Genomic DNA, 17,336 nt, shown 5'->3' on the forward strand with positions numbered 1-17,336 from the left:
CTCCCTCCGTAAAAGCCATGAATCATCTCATATCTCACTGTTGTGTGCTTCTGCAGATATACTTCATATGCAGACACACATTTACATCAAATTCATATTAAGCGCAACATGTTGCGGTGAGTCATTTGGCCAGAAATAGAGTCTTGATGTGGCTGGTGTCAGTGGGGCCAATCGCTATGGAAATGAAACATTTTATCCAGATCATTTATGATGAGAAACAAACAGGCTTGAAATGTGATATCTCTCATTTAGAGAGATGGAAATTGGTTATTAAAGTTGAATTTGACTTCAGTGGAATGGAAGAAGAAGGATGTGGGGACAGTTCAATGTCATTACCATACAAAATTAAGAATCGCAGGTTTCTTTTCAAAGTAACAATAGGGTTCTAATGCATGCATTTCTGATGCAAAACAAGTGGCATGAAGATAAACATGGACATGTATATGAACATAACCTTCCGCTTATAACGCTGAGGGACAATCGCCATGGTAACGGTTTACATGCAGTCCCCTGTTGTCAAGGAGATCTCGTCTGACAGGATAATGGGTTCCACTGTCCCTTCTGCCTCTTTTTTAAGTTCATCACAAGAGCATACACATGCAAACATGCAATCAGGAAATTTGTCAGCAAATGGCCTCGCTATTAGCTACTTTATCAGTTTAATAACGTGTGTGTTTCCTGATAAATACCTAAAAAGTGTAGCAAGTCTAGCGTAATCTGTGTGCAAATAACCTCTGGAAAAATACATTTTCTTTGGAAAGTCATTAGAAGAGAAATCCTGGCTATTTGCTCTCATGCTCTGTTTTATATCAATTACAAATCATTACATTTACAAATCATTTGGTTCACCCTTTGATTGGTGTCGCTGGCCCTTCCGTGCCCACGATAAATGCGCCGGAGTGCCTTGTCAAAGCCACAGATAATTAAAGCCCCCTTTAGCACATCTTTATTTGAATATAATGGCTTTTTTTTTGCTAATGAGAGGCGCAATTATATCTCCATTGGAATAATCTTCATAATCAGATGCTCTGTTATGCATGAATTAGAAGAGCTTTGAAACAGAACAGAATCTCAAAAATTACATCCATCGCCGCAAACCTCCTACGCAGCACCACTAGGAGTTGGAGAGGAGTTCAGGAGAGGCTTACATAAAATAATGTTTCTGAAGTATGCTCGGTCAGAGAAAGTGAGACCATTAAACTTTTAACCAGTTGAACCGGGCCTAGTTGAACTTCTGGCATAGACAGCAAAATTGGGTCATCGTAATAGCTTGGACTTTTGAATTGGTCTCATAATTTATAACTTGGGTCACACTGTACAGTACAATGAGCATACACATAACACAGTGTGTATTTACATCAGTAAATACTGAGTAATATTAATGAAGATGATGTCCTGAGTGTTTAATTGTTTGCAGAGCTGCTAGTAATTGCGCATTGTTATTATAATGTAATAATATGTAATAATTAATCACAGTATTGGGTATATGATGAGTAACATGGACAAAGTAAAGTTTCACAATTTTTAAGAAGCTGATGAATGTGGCACAAGTGTAAGAACCTTTGACCTATCAAATACAAATTACTCTCTGGTTCAGATCGTTTAACTTTGGAATAGATAGAAAAAAGAAAATCTATTCTATTCTAAAAAGTCTTGAGCTGATTACTCTGATTTAGAACATGTTATCTTTCCTCACCTAGTAGACCATAAAGATGATAAAGATAGTTAGAAAATACAGCTAACCTGGACCAGCTAAAAAACATATTCCAAAATACAGCTACAAGTTCAAGTTTTCGAGTAGAGGACGATACATATGCAATATATTACATTCATGCATTCGACAGACTCTTTTTTTTTTTCAGTGATTTTTTTTCTTGCATTCCCGGGAATCGAACCCACGACCTTGGCGTTGCAAGCGCCATACTCTACTGTTTACAATAGAAAGACTAGAATCAAATCAAATAAACTACTAACCTTTATGTGAGTTTGGAAGTCTTTGAAATCTGTTCTGCTGTCCCCTGTGCAGTGCTCTGATTCCGGACACACTGTTGCCCATGACTGCTGGTGCTGCTGCTGATGCTGCTGATCTCCAGATGTTGCACTTCGAGCGTCAGGCACTATAACTCACCCTTATCGTGCCTCTCTTGATCTGTTGTTGCTATTATGTCCGTGACAAGTCGGGTGTGAACCGACTACAGATCCACAAGTTTTTCTCTGCTCGATGAACTGTCATTGAAAAACACCAGCTGCCCAAACGCGCCTAAGCTGCAGGTGGGAAGACGCGCGTTTGCGTTTTCGGAAAACGCACAAAAAAAGGCACTGAGGGAGGTTTGCAATGAACGAAATCGGAATAAACCGGAAATTTTAAGTAGGTCAGCTCAAAAACGATTTGATTTGCTATATTGCTTCCCTCGGATATTTGTTTTGTTATCCTGCTTTGGTGAGTTTTTGACGCACGCCGTTATCGGGGATTTAACGCGCATCTGTCGCGCCTGCTTCTACTTTAGATTAGATCAAATATACTGCCTCAACCATCAGCACAAGGAGTCCTCATAAGTATATAATCCACTCACCTATACAATTTGGCTATACGGGATGCTTTCGTTTAGGGAAGCCAATCAATCAAAACTTCTGTATATGAACACTATATGCGGCAAGATCAGACTTCAGCAGCTCAGGTGCCGACGCACGAACTGATGACAATGTGTCACTTATCGGCGTCAGTGAGTGACTCAACATCACTTCAGGAAAATATGAACAGAAGGGAACTGCCAAAACACGTCGTCAAAGTTACACATTTCAGTTTTCTTATTTTTTAAGCTATTTCAGTTATTGATGAACATCAATATGGAATAATATAAATTTATACAATATTTAATTTTCAAATTAAACAATTTCTTTCATATAAAGCCAGCAACTCGACTATTTCTGAAAATGCTAACACATTTAGGCTAGACACAACCTTAGTGACTCAGGACTTTAGGAACTTCCACACCTCTCATTGCGTCATCTGACATCATTCAGCACGGCTAGGGACAGTGAAGTGTAATTATATAATGATTAATAATAACATATTATGTAATCAGTAGATTGCTTACCTGAGTACATGTGCTGCAGATTTAGGATGACTGGCAGAGAGGATTTGTCCCAGCTGGGACTGAATCTGTGCCTGAACACGTGTGTCATACAGAGAGCATTTGAGGTGATAACATGCCAGAAATGTCACTGGTTTGTGATGGAGCACTAATAAATTTATACTCTCAGTTTTGTGTGGGAAAAATGAAAAATGAACATAGTTAGGCATTGTTTTTTATTTTATTTTATTTTATTTAATTTTATGTTATTATAGAATTAGGTAGAATTATACAATCAATCAATCAATCAATCAATCAATCAAGTATGCATAGGGCTATGATAATTTTTTTATTATTTTTTTATTATTATTATTTTTTTAATCCATGCTATATCACCTTAAACTGGTTAAACTGGTTTTTGGAATGTAGTTGTTACTGGTCTAAAGTGGTCTACCAGCCCAAGATCAACTAATGACTATAAATGTCCAGCAAAGTGCACTTAAAATAATGCAGAAACAGCTCAGTAAATGTCAAGGCTCCAACTGTTAAATGACACGGTTCATATAAGCTCATAAAAGTTTGATGACTAATGACCACAATCCATCAGAAGAGTTTTAAAACGTGTCCACCATTACCTTACAGCCAGTAGTTACAACATATCCTTACTAGCACCATACATACCTTATTCAATAATAATTGTAAAAAAATAAATAAAAAAATCCATAATTATGAATGACAATTTAATGACAAATGACAATTTTCATTTGTGCAACATTTGCTGAACTCATTCTATGTTATACATACTGTATGTTTAAATGATTTTGGTGTTGCTGACAGTTGATAAATATTTTTCACTGCTCTTTATTACAAGTTGCACTGTCTAAAGCTGCCACCTAGTGTAAAGAACAACACACAAACAAAGCAGGGCGCATGCACAAAAACCTTTGATGAACCTTATTATTTACTCATTATTCTTAATGTCAAGTGTCTTCTCTCTGTATAATATTCTCTCCACAATATTTGGGAGCGCTGTGTCCCGTTACAATCATTAGTTGAACCAAAGTGCTCAGCTGGTCTCGGTTGCCAGGCAACGAGGACGCGTATCCCCAGTGACCAAAAACAGTGTCACTCGTGCGTGTCGTTGAAGCAAAACAAGGATATTATGTGTGTTACAGTTCATTAAATACAAAACAACAACATTTTGCTGAGCTTTAGAGAGGACCGATAAAAACGACCACAATGGAGGTAACTTATGTTCATCTGCAACTTTTGCCGAACTGTGGGGAGACATACTAGTTCTTAGAATAAGACAGCTAAAATTAAGCGTTTGAGATGCTAATATGTAAGTTAGTTATTAGCGTCTCAATCACTACATTTTTGCAGTGGTCCCAGTGAAATATGTTAAATATTTATTGCATTACACTGAAGCATTTCAGTGTTTTGAGTTTACAGTAAAGTGAAAAGTCACGTTTTTAATGTTCTACCATCTATGCTAGATGAAAATAGCTGAAATATACAATTATATTTTATAGGCTATAAGATAAAATGCAAACAAAAATACAAAAACCTTTACTTGGTCAGTTTTAAGGACCCTTGTTTTATGAGACTTTTTCAGTTTAATAAAGTGATTTTTTTTTTATTTTTAAGTACATTTTTGTACGATTGACAGCATTGTTGTGAACATTAACAGCTTGGTTTATGCTTTGTGAAAACATGTAAAGTGGGACACATGCTTGTAATGCTTTTTAAAACAACACAATGGAAAATTTTCAGAAAGTGTCCCACATTAACTGTATTCATTATTTGATATACCCTTTTAATAACACAAGCATACAATTATTTATTTATTTATTTTACAGCAGAAATTGCAAAATGAAAACTAATTACCAGGCTTAGTCAGTTCCAGTAACAGTTCGTCTACTTCTACAATTAAGTCTTTTTCTGCCAAAAAAAAAAAAAACAAGCCTCAGGCTTTTTCGCCCCAACAATCTTTTGAAAATCTTTTAATTGCTAAGAGATTTGAAGTGATGATTTGAAAGAATGATTGACCACAATCAATAAACTGTATATTTAGATGGATTAGACAAAGCTTCAGTGCATGATTCCTTTCATTTTTTTCCTGTGATGGTTTCTACAAGAAGCCTGTAAACTCTCCAACAGCTGTATTAAAACCAGCACCTGCTGCCGCCTCTTTGTTCTTTGTTTGATCATGTATTTCAGTATGTCATCATGCTACTGCAGACTTGCAAACTGTTACAAATCTGCCAGGCTCAGACTCTCATCAACTCTTTCAGACTCTCTTCAACATTCACATTGTCAGCATAAGTCCTAAGTTATCAGACAACATCTAATATCCTTTACATTTTCTGATTTTCAGACTGAGGACAACACATTTGAAACTATAGGAAAGGACATCTAGGAGGTTTTAAATGAGTTAACAGGAGATGACAAATTAGAGAAGTTTCATGTGGAATACGAGAAGATCGCCAAAGCTCTGTGGAAGTCCCACGAGAATGAAAAGAGACTGATGTCCAAATGCAGGGAGCTGAACGCAGAGATAATGTCCAACACCGTCTCCACAGCCATGAAACTAGCTGATGAAGATCAAGCCACAATCACCTCCCTTAAAATGGTACATTAGCCTGAAATGACTGCACTCTCAAATGGACGTTGTGCTCATTTGTGTCTTCAAAAATAAACATGATGACCTCTGCATGATGTCCTCATATACTGTATGGTAGAACATTAGATTTAATTTAGAGCTGTTTCCACATCGTTTGCCTTGATCTGTTTATTTTACTGTTGATTAGGAAATTGACAAGGCCTGGAAAATGGTTGAAGCTTCACATGCAAAGGAGTTGCAGGCAAAAGAAACAATCCAGAAACTAAAGGAGGATATAACCTGTCTCAATAATCTTATTGAAAAAGGAGCTGGAATCTCAGAGGGCCAAGAATACAGGTGAACAACATACAGCTTTATGTTCAGGCTATTCTCCATTTTCCTTTTGATTCTGGTATAGAATACAGGCAGTTACATGCTCTTATCTTGCAGTTTTTTTATTTTTTTTGTATGTGTGAAACAATTCTTTTTCTAATATTTATTTTTATTCATAACTTTGTGCTATGGTATATGCTACGTGATGGCCTTCAGAAGACCTTTTTAAGGTGTTCTGGTGGGGATGAGGAAGAAAGCTTGTTCAAACCTCTTTGAATGTGTCTAGCATGGGCGATCTGTTAAAGATCAAAGAGGACCTGACCAAGCAGAGAGACAAGCTGCTGTCAGAGGTGGTGACTCTCCGGGAGAACCTCACTAAAGCCACTGATGCTCAGCAGGAGATAGAGGCTGAGAAGAACAAAGCGATGGACACAATTGCTCAGGTATAACATAAAAGATGTTGTGTATGACACCACTAGGTCTTGTGATAACTTTATGTGAGGGTGCAGAGTACATACGCAAGTACAGTTACATGCAAAAACATTAAATAAAAAATATAATTGGCTCATTTTATCCCTGGAATCAATATCAGCAGTTGTTTTTATTGCTGTTTTCCTGATTTTAAAATGATACTCCACCCCAAAATGAAAATTTTGTCATTAATCACTTACCCCCATGTCGTTCCAAACCCGTAAAAGCTCAGTTTGTTCTCGGAACACAATATAAGATATTTTGGATGAAATCCTGGAGGCCTGTGACTGTCCCATAGACTGCCAAGTAAATAACAGTGTCAAGGTCCAGAAAAGGTATGAAAGTCATCGTCAGAATACTCCATCTGCCATCAGACATGCAATGTGGGTTATATGAAGTGCACTTTTTGTAAGCGAAGAAAACAAAAATAACAACTTTTTTTCAATAATTCCTTTGTCAACAGTCTCCTCTGTGTCTCTCCATATCACCGTATGCTGCGTATGCTCTTCTGTGTCATCCGCGCCACAAGGATGCGCTGTTTCTATGTGTATTTAGCTTTTATTTGAAATAAAACAGTGCATCCTTGTTGCACGGATGATACAGAAGAGCATACAGGTTTGGAACGACATGGGGGCAAGTAATTAATGATAAAATTTTCATTTTGGGGTGGAATATCCCTTTAAGGCTAGGATAAATTAAATTTGTCTCAAATGTCCATCTGTGTCAGCAAATCAATATTTTAAATATGGTGTTTGGTGATTGTTACTCTTCAAACGTATAAGAATTTCTAGCAATTTCTATTTTTTTTCTTCATATGTTGTGAGAAATGGAACATAAACCCTGTGAACGTGGTACTTAAACTTGTAAATTTGGATAGATTTGATTCCCCGTCACCTCCCTGGCAAAATAAATCTTAAATTGTTTACTGTGTATAGCACCCATAACAAAATCAATAAGTGGTCTGACATACCACTTTAAACTCTGAATGTATTCCATTAAAAAGTCCCTCTAAAAGTTAAAGGGGTGGAAGGGTTGAAAGTAATGGTCATTTGCACATATCGGCTGATGCCTATGATGACAGACAGATAGTTAGATGGATAGATAGATAGATAGATAGATAGATAGATAGATAGATAGATAGATAGATAGATAGATAGATAGATAGATAGATAGATAGATAGTGCCCTTTGTAGCTATTTGTAATTTATGCCATTTGGAACAAAACTGTCTCTCTGTCACAGCTCCAGCAGGACATCCAGGTGCGTCAGAATGAGATTCATCGGGAAATCAGGAGGAAGGAGAAGTTGGAAAAGGAAGTGAAGCAGCTTTAAACTGACCTGGAGTCCAAACAATCAGAGATTAAATCACTGACTCAGCAGAGCCAGCGCTTGCGAGATGATCAGCAGAAACTGGAACAACAGCTCCAGGAACACAAAGTACGAAACTCTGATCTAGGGTCAGTGTGTGAAGGAGTTACATAAAGTCAGTCCGTGGTCAGTGGTAGGACATCTTAGTTCATTTTAACTGCCAAAACCGTAGAAGAAAACTTTATTAAACAATAACTAGTACATGTAAAAGTTACAAAAGTTGTATGTTTCTGTATTTTTCAACTTTATGAACAGCATTTCCATTTGAGAATCTCTCTAGAGGAAAAGTTTGTCAGATTTAGCTAATATCGGAAGACATTTTTCTACTATTTTATCACACAGAATAGCTAGGTTGGGAAAAAACGAATAGACACATGCAGAACTTGTGAAAGTAATTTGTATTCTTTCTGACAGATTATAAATGAGAAAACCAGCAAAGAAATGGAACAACTCCAACATCGCAACTCTAAACTCCAGCAGGATAATGAACAAAATGGCTTCAGCCTAGAGCAATTCTCCCAACAGAACCAACAGCGAGAATTGGACCTGAAGGTACACACACACACACACACACACACACACACACACACACACACACACACACACACACACACACACACACACACACACACACACACACACACACAATCAATCTTTAATTAGTTAACTAATTGAGGACATACTGTACTATGGACTAATTTTTAGGCACTGTAAACTTTAAATAATTAAAAAGTATATATATTTTATTTATTTATTCAGTTGTTTGTTTTCCAAATGAAGATGCCTCAAAATGGGATTTTGCCATTTTAGATTTTCATTACAGCATTATTTAGAATTTATTCATCTAGTTTTTCTAGTGGAGGTCACTGATTGGTTCCTTCAATACCACGACTTAGGTGCCCTTGAGCAAGGCATCGAACCCCCAACTGCTCCCCGGGCGCCGCAGCATAAATGGCTGCCCACTGCTCCGGGTGTGTGCTCACAGTGTGTGTGTGTTCACTGCTCTGTGTGTGTGTGCATTTCGGATGGGTTAAATGCAGAGCACAAATTCTGAGTATGGGTCACCATACTTGGCTGAATGTCACTTCACTTCACTCACTTCACAAATAATGTAGGTAATTTTTTAATTACATATACTTGTGTATATGTTTTGCATTTTACATTTGGGGCCAGAATTTCCTCAAAAGGAACTAATTTGCCTAAATTCTGGGGACCATTTTTTCCTTATAGTATGCTTACAGTACTTCACCTCATTACTAGAGAGAAATACAAAATGATGCATACAGTACTTGGCAGTCAATTCTAGGCATCAAACTGTAGGTGCACACACTCAAACCTACAGATTTATGGAGCTGCCTTCTTAAAATCAGACAAAAATTGCTCACTCTTATATAATTAGAGATCTAGAGGATGAAGGTTTCCGTCCCTCTTCCTCCCCTGTCAGACTAATGATGGATCTTTTCTGCTCGAAACTTCCGTCAGGCTTCCAACTGAGCCACAGTGGGGGTTAAAACAGCAAATGTTACATTTAATGAAATGCCCTGTATTCTCTTTGTTCTGGCTTGTATTGTAGTGGCTTGAGCCTGATGGGAGATCAGTGGGATGAATGCACCTCTCTGCAGGATAAGCTGAAGCTGTATTGTTAGGCATTCTATTTAATATGAGCATGTCTTTTGTATTGAAGTGTTGACCAATAAGGGAACAAAAAGACCAATTTAGTTTCACACAGACTGACTGAACAAGTGAGGCTTTCTTCAATATCTGCAACACTTTTGAGAGAGAGAGAGAGAGAGAGAGAGAGAGAGAGAGAGAGAGAGAGAGAGAGAGAGAGAGAGAGAAGGGCAAAGTCAACCTGCACATCAGTTCTACAAACTAGATACCCATTTCTAATTTACTTGTTAGTGTTGGCACTCCCAGCTCGTCCTCTGAGTCAGTGTGAATGAGTAATGATCACAAACCACATGTTGGCCACAAGAGGGCACAATTTCAGCATCCTAGATCAATCTTGCTCCTAATACATGTACATGTGTTCAGCTTATTCTCCAGCAGTTATCTTCTTGTGTATCTATAGGCATTTATATTATTCAGTCAGTCAGTTATTCAATTCACAGTGCTGATATAAACACATATTCCACACAATACGCACTCCAAGCCCACAGAAGCATAAGTGTTAAATGGCATGCAAAAATGATACATTTAATTTACTCTACCTTTCAAAGTTTGAGGTCAGTATTTAATAATAAACAAAATAATAATAATAATACGTTTTTTTCCCCAACATGGTTTCATTAAATTGATAAAAAAAGTGTCAGTAAAGAGTTTTACATTGATACAAAATGTTTCTATTCAGATAAATGCTGTTCTTCTATATGTCAGTTTCCACAAAAATATGGCCACTGTGTTCAAAATTGATAAAAAATAGGAATGTTTCCTGAGCACAAAATTAGCATATTAGAATTCGTTCTGAAGGATCATGTGACACTAATGGCAGCTGAAAAATCACAGGAATAAATTACAGTTTAAAATAAAAAAAAGTTTTAAATTACACGTAATAAAAAAGAAAAAGTCATTTTAAACATTACTGTTTTTACTGTATTTTTGATCAAATAAATGCAGCCTTGGTGAGCATAAGAAGTCTCTTTTTCCAAAAACAAGAAACATTTTACCATCCCCACACTTTTGAATGATAGTGTATATATTAGATTTTTTTATAGCTACAGGTTGGCTTCCCATGTACACACACAGACACTAATGGCTCGTGTCCTGTGTGGTTCAGATGAAAGAAGAGGAAGTAGCCCAGCTGAAACAGGAGATTGCTAAACTTACCAAAATGAGAGAGGGGGTGCAGAGGAGACTCAGACAGGTCGAGGAGCAGAAAGTGGAGGTGGAGAACCAGAGAGAAACACTCAAGAATCAAATCACTGGACTGGAGAGAGGCAAGAAAACACACACTTACCCACAGTTGAACTCTAAAGCAAATGTATTATTTAAATATGTATGAGAATATGAAATGCCACTGTAGTAAAATGAATTTCAACATTAATATAGCATAATTATACATTCAGTCAAATCCTTTGCAATTCCACAGCTCTATTCAGATCTTTACCACTGTACTGGTACTGTACTGTCCTGCCTAGATTATTTCTTTCCATGCAGGGTCTAATTTATTTAAAGGGGTCATATCATGGACAGCAGTACATGCTATTATGAAATAAGAGTGTGATGCACAGTATTTTTACTTTCAGAATGCATTACAGCCAATTTAAGAAATAAGCCATTCTGACATCATACTAGTCATAACGTATCACCGAGAAATGTTTCTTGAGCAGCACAGCATATTCGAATGATTTCTGAAGGGTCATGTTACACTGAAGACTGGAGTAGTGGCTGCTGAAAATGCATCTTTGCCCTCAAAGGAATACATTGTTATAAAATGTTTTAAACTGTATTAGTATTTCACAATATTTTTCTTTTACTGCATGTTTGATCAAATAAATGCAGCCTTAGTGAGCATAAGAATTCTTTCAAAAACATATTAATTATTACATTAATATTAATTATTCCATACTTTATTCAACTGTTTGACTCATTCATCTTGGTCATCAGCAGGGCAAAGTGATGGCAATAAATTCATAAACACGTGAAAGAGATACCCTGCTCACAGCCATAAATATGGAGGATGAACGAAAACGTCACATGACTGAGACAGATTAATACTGCACATGTAGCACACAATTTTTTATTTCTGATTTACTGGTATATTTGTGCAGTAGTGACTGGGTGGTGTGACAGCTTGCACAAAGAGAGTATGCAAAATGGACAATTTAAAATGGAATTATGATGTTTTCAGGGAAAGAAACCTTGACTAAAAATATCAAGAGCACTTGAGTTAAGACTTCTGTTTTCCACATCTGTTTAAAAGCCCTCATCTTCCTTTCTTTGTTATTTTTCTTTTTTTCTAAACTGAGGTAATAAGTTTTGAAGGAAGACAGAGCTGAGAGTAATTACAATCAAACAATGAATACATCTAATTTAATTTTTTTTTTTTTTCATTTGACCTCTTTACTCTGCTCTCCACATCTCTGGTTTTCATTTCCACTGGCAAATACTATCCTGTTCGCCTCCTGTTCTTTCCCGCTGATCTGAAAATCTAGATTGCAGGTTTTTGGTTAGATAAATTATAGTTTCCAGTTTGTCTCTCATTGTCTCAGATTGTGCCTTGAAAAAAAAAAAAAGAACAAAAAAAACCCACTTCTCACATTCATATGTCTCTCTCTCTGTCTGACTGCACTAATTTTAATCAGTCCTTAGTAAGGATCTGCACATTTCTCCGTCGATAGTTGGTTCACCCTAAACTGTTGTTTACCAGGTGCAAGCTTCTCATTATTTCAAGTAGTATAGAGTTAAACTTGTTTGTGGAAAACTACATAAACAGCGTTTTAATGGGGAATATATTTTTTAAAATATGTAACTATCAGATGGTGTGTATATATATGTGTATATATATATATATATATATATATATATATATATATATATATATATATATATTTTTTTTTTTTTTATTTCTTCTAATCAGAGCTGTATTTACCTTCACATAAAGCAATAACGATTCCGATTAGTGTGACAACTTTAACTTAAACAAATATAATAACATTTTATGAAACTGTAAATCTTTTATAAAACTTTCCTCCATAAAGACATTAATCTTTCCTCCATCTGAATCAGTTAGAACAATCAGATTCATTAAAAAGAATCACACTTCTGGCACTAAATTATTCTAAACAGTAGTAAAGTATGTTTGATTATTGGTAGATTATTTTTTTGGAGTGTTTAAATCTAATCTGCATGCACAGTACAATGTGACAAATCACATTGTAAAAACTTTCTGTTTTTTAGAGAATATTTAGACATTTCAAATGAGAAGGAAAAGTCTGTGTGGTATTGCAAGCTTCATAAAAGTTGGGAATAACTGACAATTTTAGTTTTGAATCATGTCTAATTATCATTATAACTCCACAGGGCATCCATCTGTAATAAATTGTTTATTTTTTGCAAATGCTATGATACTCAGACTACTAATTAACTCTTGTGCTAATTATGAAAATAGGCACATGTATTTAATGACAGAAGTGTTGGTAATGAAATTAACAATATCTGACACCGAGGCAATGTCTTGAAGGTTGTGTTTTGCTATTTCAGGCAGAGCCTGAATCTCATATCGTCAATCCAAAATCATGCCCTATCACAAAATCATACAGTGGTTAAGAACCAGTGCTTCTGATTGGTTAAAAAAGCATGGGCACCTCCCCTGACTCTTTTATGTTGTTTTGAGGGCCTAGGGCTGTCACAGAGACAAGTGTGATATCCCAGGATACCTATTTATGTTAGGTTGGAGGGAAGTTGAATGCCTGAAAAACACATACATCAAATTTACATAATGCTAGTGATGTGAAATTTTATTTGTCAGTAAAACATTGACATGTGAGACCTAGTAGCTCATGCCAAACCTGTAAATCTATAGCTAAATATTTCGCTATTTCAAATATTTCCTTGTACACTTCCAAAGGCCCCGGGTATGTGTAAGGTTGAACAGGGGTGATATAATGAAACAATAAAAAGGGGAAATGAATGGAATGAAATGACATTAACTATTAAAATCAGTTATAAAACCAATGTTTACAGGATCATGCGGGATCATGTTGTAATTCAGTGGTTTGTGACCCAAAATTGGGTCGCAGATCTGTTCTTAAAGCATTGTGTAGGGGCAAAGAGACAAAAAATAAATCAGATAATAAAATGCAACTAACCATATAATTGTGCACAGGACAGCAAAATAAATAGGTCTATCTATTTTTTAAAGTGAGAAAAGGCTTACAATATCTTTTGTTGTGTACATCACAGGCAAAACCATACTCATACAATGCTTAGCCTAACGTTTGTTATATGTTTGTGTGTGTTTCCGTGAGTGTGTGTGTGTGTGTGTATATATATATATATATATATATATATATATATATATGTGTGTGTGTGTGTGTGTGTGTGTGTGTGTTTGGCTATTTTTGGCAATATGCAAAAAACAAAAACAAAAAAAAAAAACAAAAAAAACAAAACAAGAAAAGTCATAATAATAAAGCAAATTGAATTTATTAGTAATTTATTCTACTTTTAATGTATTTAGTTATTTAATATTATTATTTTCCTAGTCATTTCATAGCATATTGTGTAATTATATATATATATATATATATATTAAATAACACAAAAGTTTTTTTTTATTAATATTTTTAATGTTTTTGAAAGAAGTTTCTTCTGCTCATCAAGCCTGCATTTATTTGATCAAAAATACAGAAAAAAAATGTTTTATTGTGATATATTATTACAATTTAAAATAATTGTTTTTAAATTTATTATACTTTAAATTATCATTTATTTCTGTGATGCAAAGCTGAATTTTTAGGATCATTATCACATGATCCTTTAGAAATCATTCTAATATGATGATTCATTATCAAAGTTGGAAACAGTTCTGCTGCTTAATATTTTTTCAGAACATGTGATACTTTTTTAGGATACTTTGATGAATAAAAAGTAAAAAAAAAAAAAAGAAAATAAAAAAGAATGTATGTTTTTAAAATATAAATATTTTGTAATAACAATATACACTACTGGTCAGTAATTTGGGTTAAGTGTTTTTTCTTTCTTTGTTTTTTTTTAAATTGATTCTTTAGTTTTATTGAGCAAGGATGTGTTAAATTGATAAAAAGTGATAGTAAAGAAAATATATTATTAGAATATATATTATTAGAATTTTTTTTTTTTTTTTGAATAAATGCAGTTCTTTTTTTATTCATCAAATATATTAGACAGCAGAACTGTTTCCAACACTCATAATAAATCAGAATATTAGAATGATTTCTAAATGATCATGTGATACGACTGGATGTTACATGTGACACTGAAGGCTGGAGTAATGATGCTGAAAATTCAGCTTTGCATCACAGGAATAAATTTTTTTTTTTTAAGTATATTCAAATAGAAAAACTATTATTTTATGTTGTAATAATATTTCACAATATTACTGTTTTTTCTGTATTTTTGATCAAATAAATGCAGGCTTGATGAGCAGAAGAAACTTCTTTCAAAAACATTAAAAATAGTAATGTTTCCAAACTTTTGGTCTGTACTATATATATATATATATATATATATATATAAAACTCAATCTCCTTGACAGCAACCAGTCTGGCTTCAGAAGTGGACATTCAACTGAGACTGCCTTGCTCTCAGTTGTTGAAGCCCTAAGACTGGCAAGAGTGGAATCCAAATCTTCAATAGGACCATCACCTTCAACTCAACCTTGCCAAGATAGAACTGCTTGTGGTTCCAGCAAACCCATCGTTTCATCACAATTTCACAATCCGTTTAGGCACATCAACCATAACTCCTTCAAAAACAGCCAGAAACCTTGGAGTTATGATTGATGATCAGCTGACTTTCTCAGACCACATTGCTAAAACTGTTCGGTCCTGCAGATTTGCTTTATTCAACATTAAGAAGATCAGGCCCTTTCTTTCGGAACATGCTGCACAACTCCTTGTTCAAGCTCTTGTTTTGTCCAGGCTGGACTATTGCAATGCTCTCTTGGCAGGTTTTCCAGCCAGTTCTATCAAACCTTTACAATTAATCCAGAACGCGGCAGCAAGATTAATTTTTAAGGACCCAAAAAGAATGCACTTCACACCTCTGTTTATCAGTTTGCACTGGCTACCAATAGCTGCTTGCTTAAAATTCAAGGCATTATTTTTTGCCTTTAAAACCACCACTGGCTCTGCACCCCTTTACCTAAATTCATTACTTCAGTCTTATGTGCCCTCTAGAATTTTGCGTTCTGCAAGTGGATGTCGCTTGATTGTGCCATCCCAAAGAAGCACAAGGTTACAAAACCTCCTTACTCTGCACTTAATTTATCACAGTGTCCTTGATGCCATCTGTGCAGTTTGACAAATAATCAGACTTGTCATCAAGCCAGTAATTTATAAAGAAATCCTATATTAGTGAAAGTCTCCAGGCTCTGATTGGACGGTTCGAATGGAGGGTGTTTGACGCCTGATGGATGGAGCCAGAGCCCTGTTGTCATCTTAATTGGGGTTTCCACGGTGATGGATGTTGTCATCTTAATCAGAGTTGGCTGGGTGATTGATGGATGGGCTGTGACAGCGGGGTCAGTGAGCTGGCCGTCCGTGGAGAAGAGGAAGTGGGGTCATGTGAGGACAGAACATGGAATGGCCATTTCACATGACAGCGCAGCCCCGCAACGTCCACTCATGCACGCCTGCTCGCTGACGGCCAAGACACGGCACTGTTCCTTTCTCCTGTTTCACTGCTTCCCATTCTATCCTTTAGTCTTTCTATGTCCCGGTTCTCTTTTCTACCTCCTTATGCCTGCAGCCATATAATGGGCTTTTTGAATTGTGTTATTATTTTACGTTGGTCCTTGACAGACTGTGGAAAGTGCTTCTGAAAACAACCCTATTAGCACAAAGCCTTTCAAAAAGAAAAGTAACAATTAGCACTATATCCCACTGGCTTTGAAAAAATAACGAAAAAACTAAAAAGTAATAATAAGTGCTTTATTTTCCTGTTTTTCTTAGAAATGGAGACAGCAAAAAAGCAGATGGATACGGACAAGAAGGCAATAGATGAACTGGTGCGGGAGAGGGACATCCTGAATTAGGTGTGCGGACACGTGTTTCTAACTTACTACTAATGTTTTTCAAAAAAAAAAAAAATGTCTTGAAAACATTACAAAACGTAAAGAAACCACCTTAAAGAAATACACTTGTAAGGAATAAAATAAAGGGACAAAACCATGTCCTTCTAGGGCTGTCAGTTGATTATATATATATATTAGTTTATTAATATAATTGTATTTATTTAGATTATTATTTGTGTTTAATTAATTAAATGATATATTAAATAAATATTAAAATGAATCACCCTCATAAAAAGCCGTTAAAAACTAGATTTATTTATCTAGATTATTATTTAATTAATTAAATAATATCTAAAATAATGAATCAAAAGTTAATTTATTTAGATTATTATTTGTATTTAATTAATTAAACAATATATCAAATAATTAATTGAATTAATCACATACACATAAAAAGCCCCTAAAACTTATTTATATTTATTTTTGTTTGTTTGTTTATTTGTTTATTTCATTAATTAAATAACACATCAAATAATTTATCAATTGAATCACAAACATTAAAAAGCCCCTAAAACATTTATTTATTTAAATGATATATCAAATAATCAATCAAATGAACCACACATAAAAAGCCCCCAAAACCTTTATTTACTTAGATTATTATTTCAGTAATTAAAAAATATATCAGATAATTAATCAAATGAATCACGCATGTTAAAAAGCCCCTAAAATGATTGTTTGTTGGTAAAAGATTCTTAAGTAAATAATTTATC

The 17,336-nt window shown here is 35.1% G+C and overlaps 2 protein-coding genes across 2 annotated transcripts in view; one reads left to right on the forward strand and one right to left on the reverse strand.

The window, feature by feature from the left end:
- neurl1aa (neuralized E3 ubiquitin protein ligase 1Aa) overlaps positions 1-2,635 on the reverse strand; it is a 56,088-nt gene extending 53,453 nt beyond the window's left edge. The window contains exon 1 of the mRNA XM_042761542.1: positions 1,975-2,635. Coding sequence (XP_042617476.1) covers positions 1,975-2,056 — 82 coding nt within the window. The 5' untranslated portion in view covers positions 2,057-2,635. The remainder of the gene's footprint in view (positions 1-1,974) is intronic.
- Positions 2,636-3,124: 489 nt separating this feature from the next.
- The window catches only part of cfap58 (cilia and flagella associated protein 58), a 77,672-nt gene continuing 63,460 nt past the window's right edge, over positions 3,125-17,336 (forward strand). The window contains 9 exon segments of the mRNA XM_042760818.1: positions 3,125-3,202; positions 4,290-4,319; positions 5,452-5,706; positions 5,885-6,033; positions 6,296-6,452; positions 7,722-7,916; positions 8,262-8,399; positions 10,624-10,783; positions 16,502-16,584. Coding sequence (XP_042616752.1) covers positions 3,125-3,202; positions 4,290-4,319; positions 5,452-5,706; positions 5,885-6,033; positions 6,296-6,452; positions 7,722-7,916; positions 8,262-8,399; positions 10,624-10,783; positions 16,502-16,584 — 1,245 coding nt within the window.

This window comes from Cyprinus carpio, chromosome A1 (assembly GCF_018340385.1).
Source record: "Cyprinus carpio isolate SPL01 chromosome A1, ASM1834038v1, whole genome shotgun sequence".
NCBI lineage: Eukaryota > Metazoa > Chordata > Actinopteri > Cypriniformes > Cyprinidae > Cyprinus > Cyprinus carpio.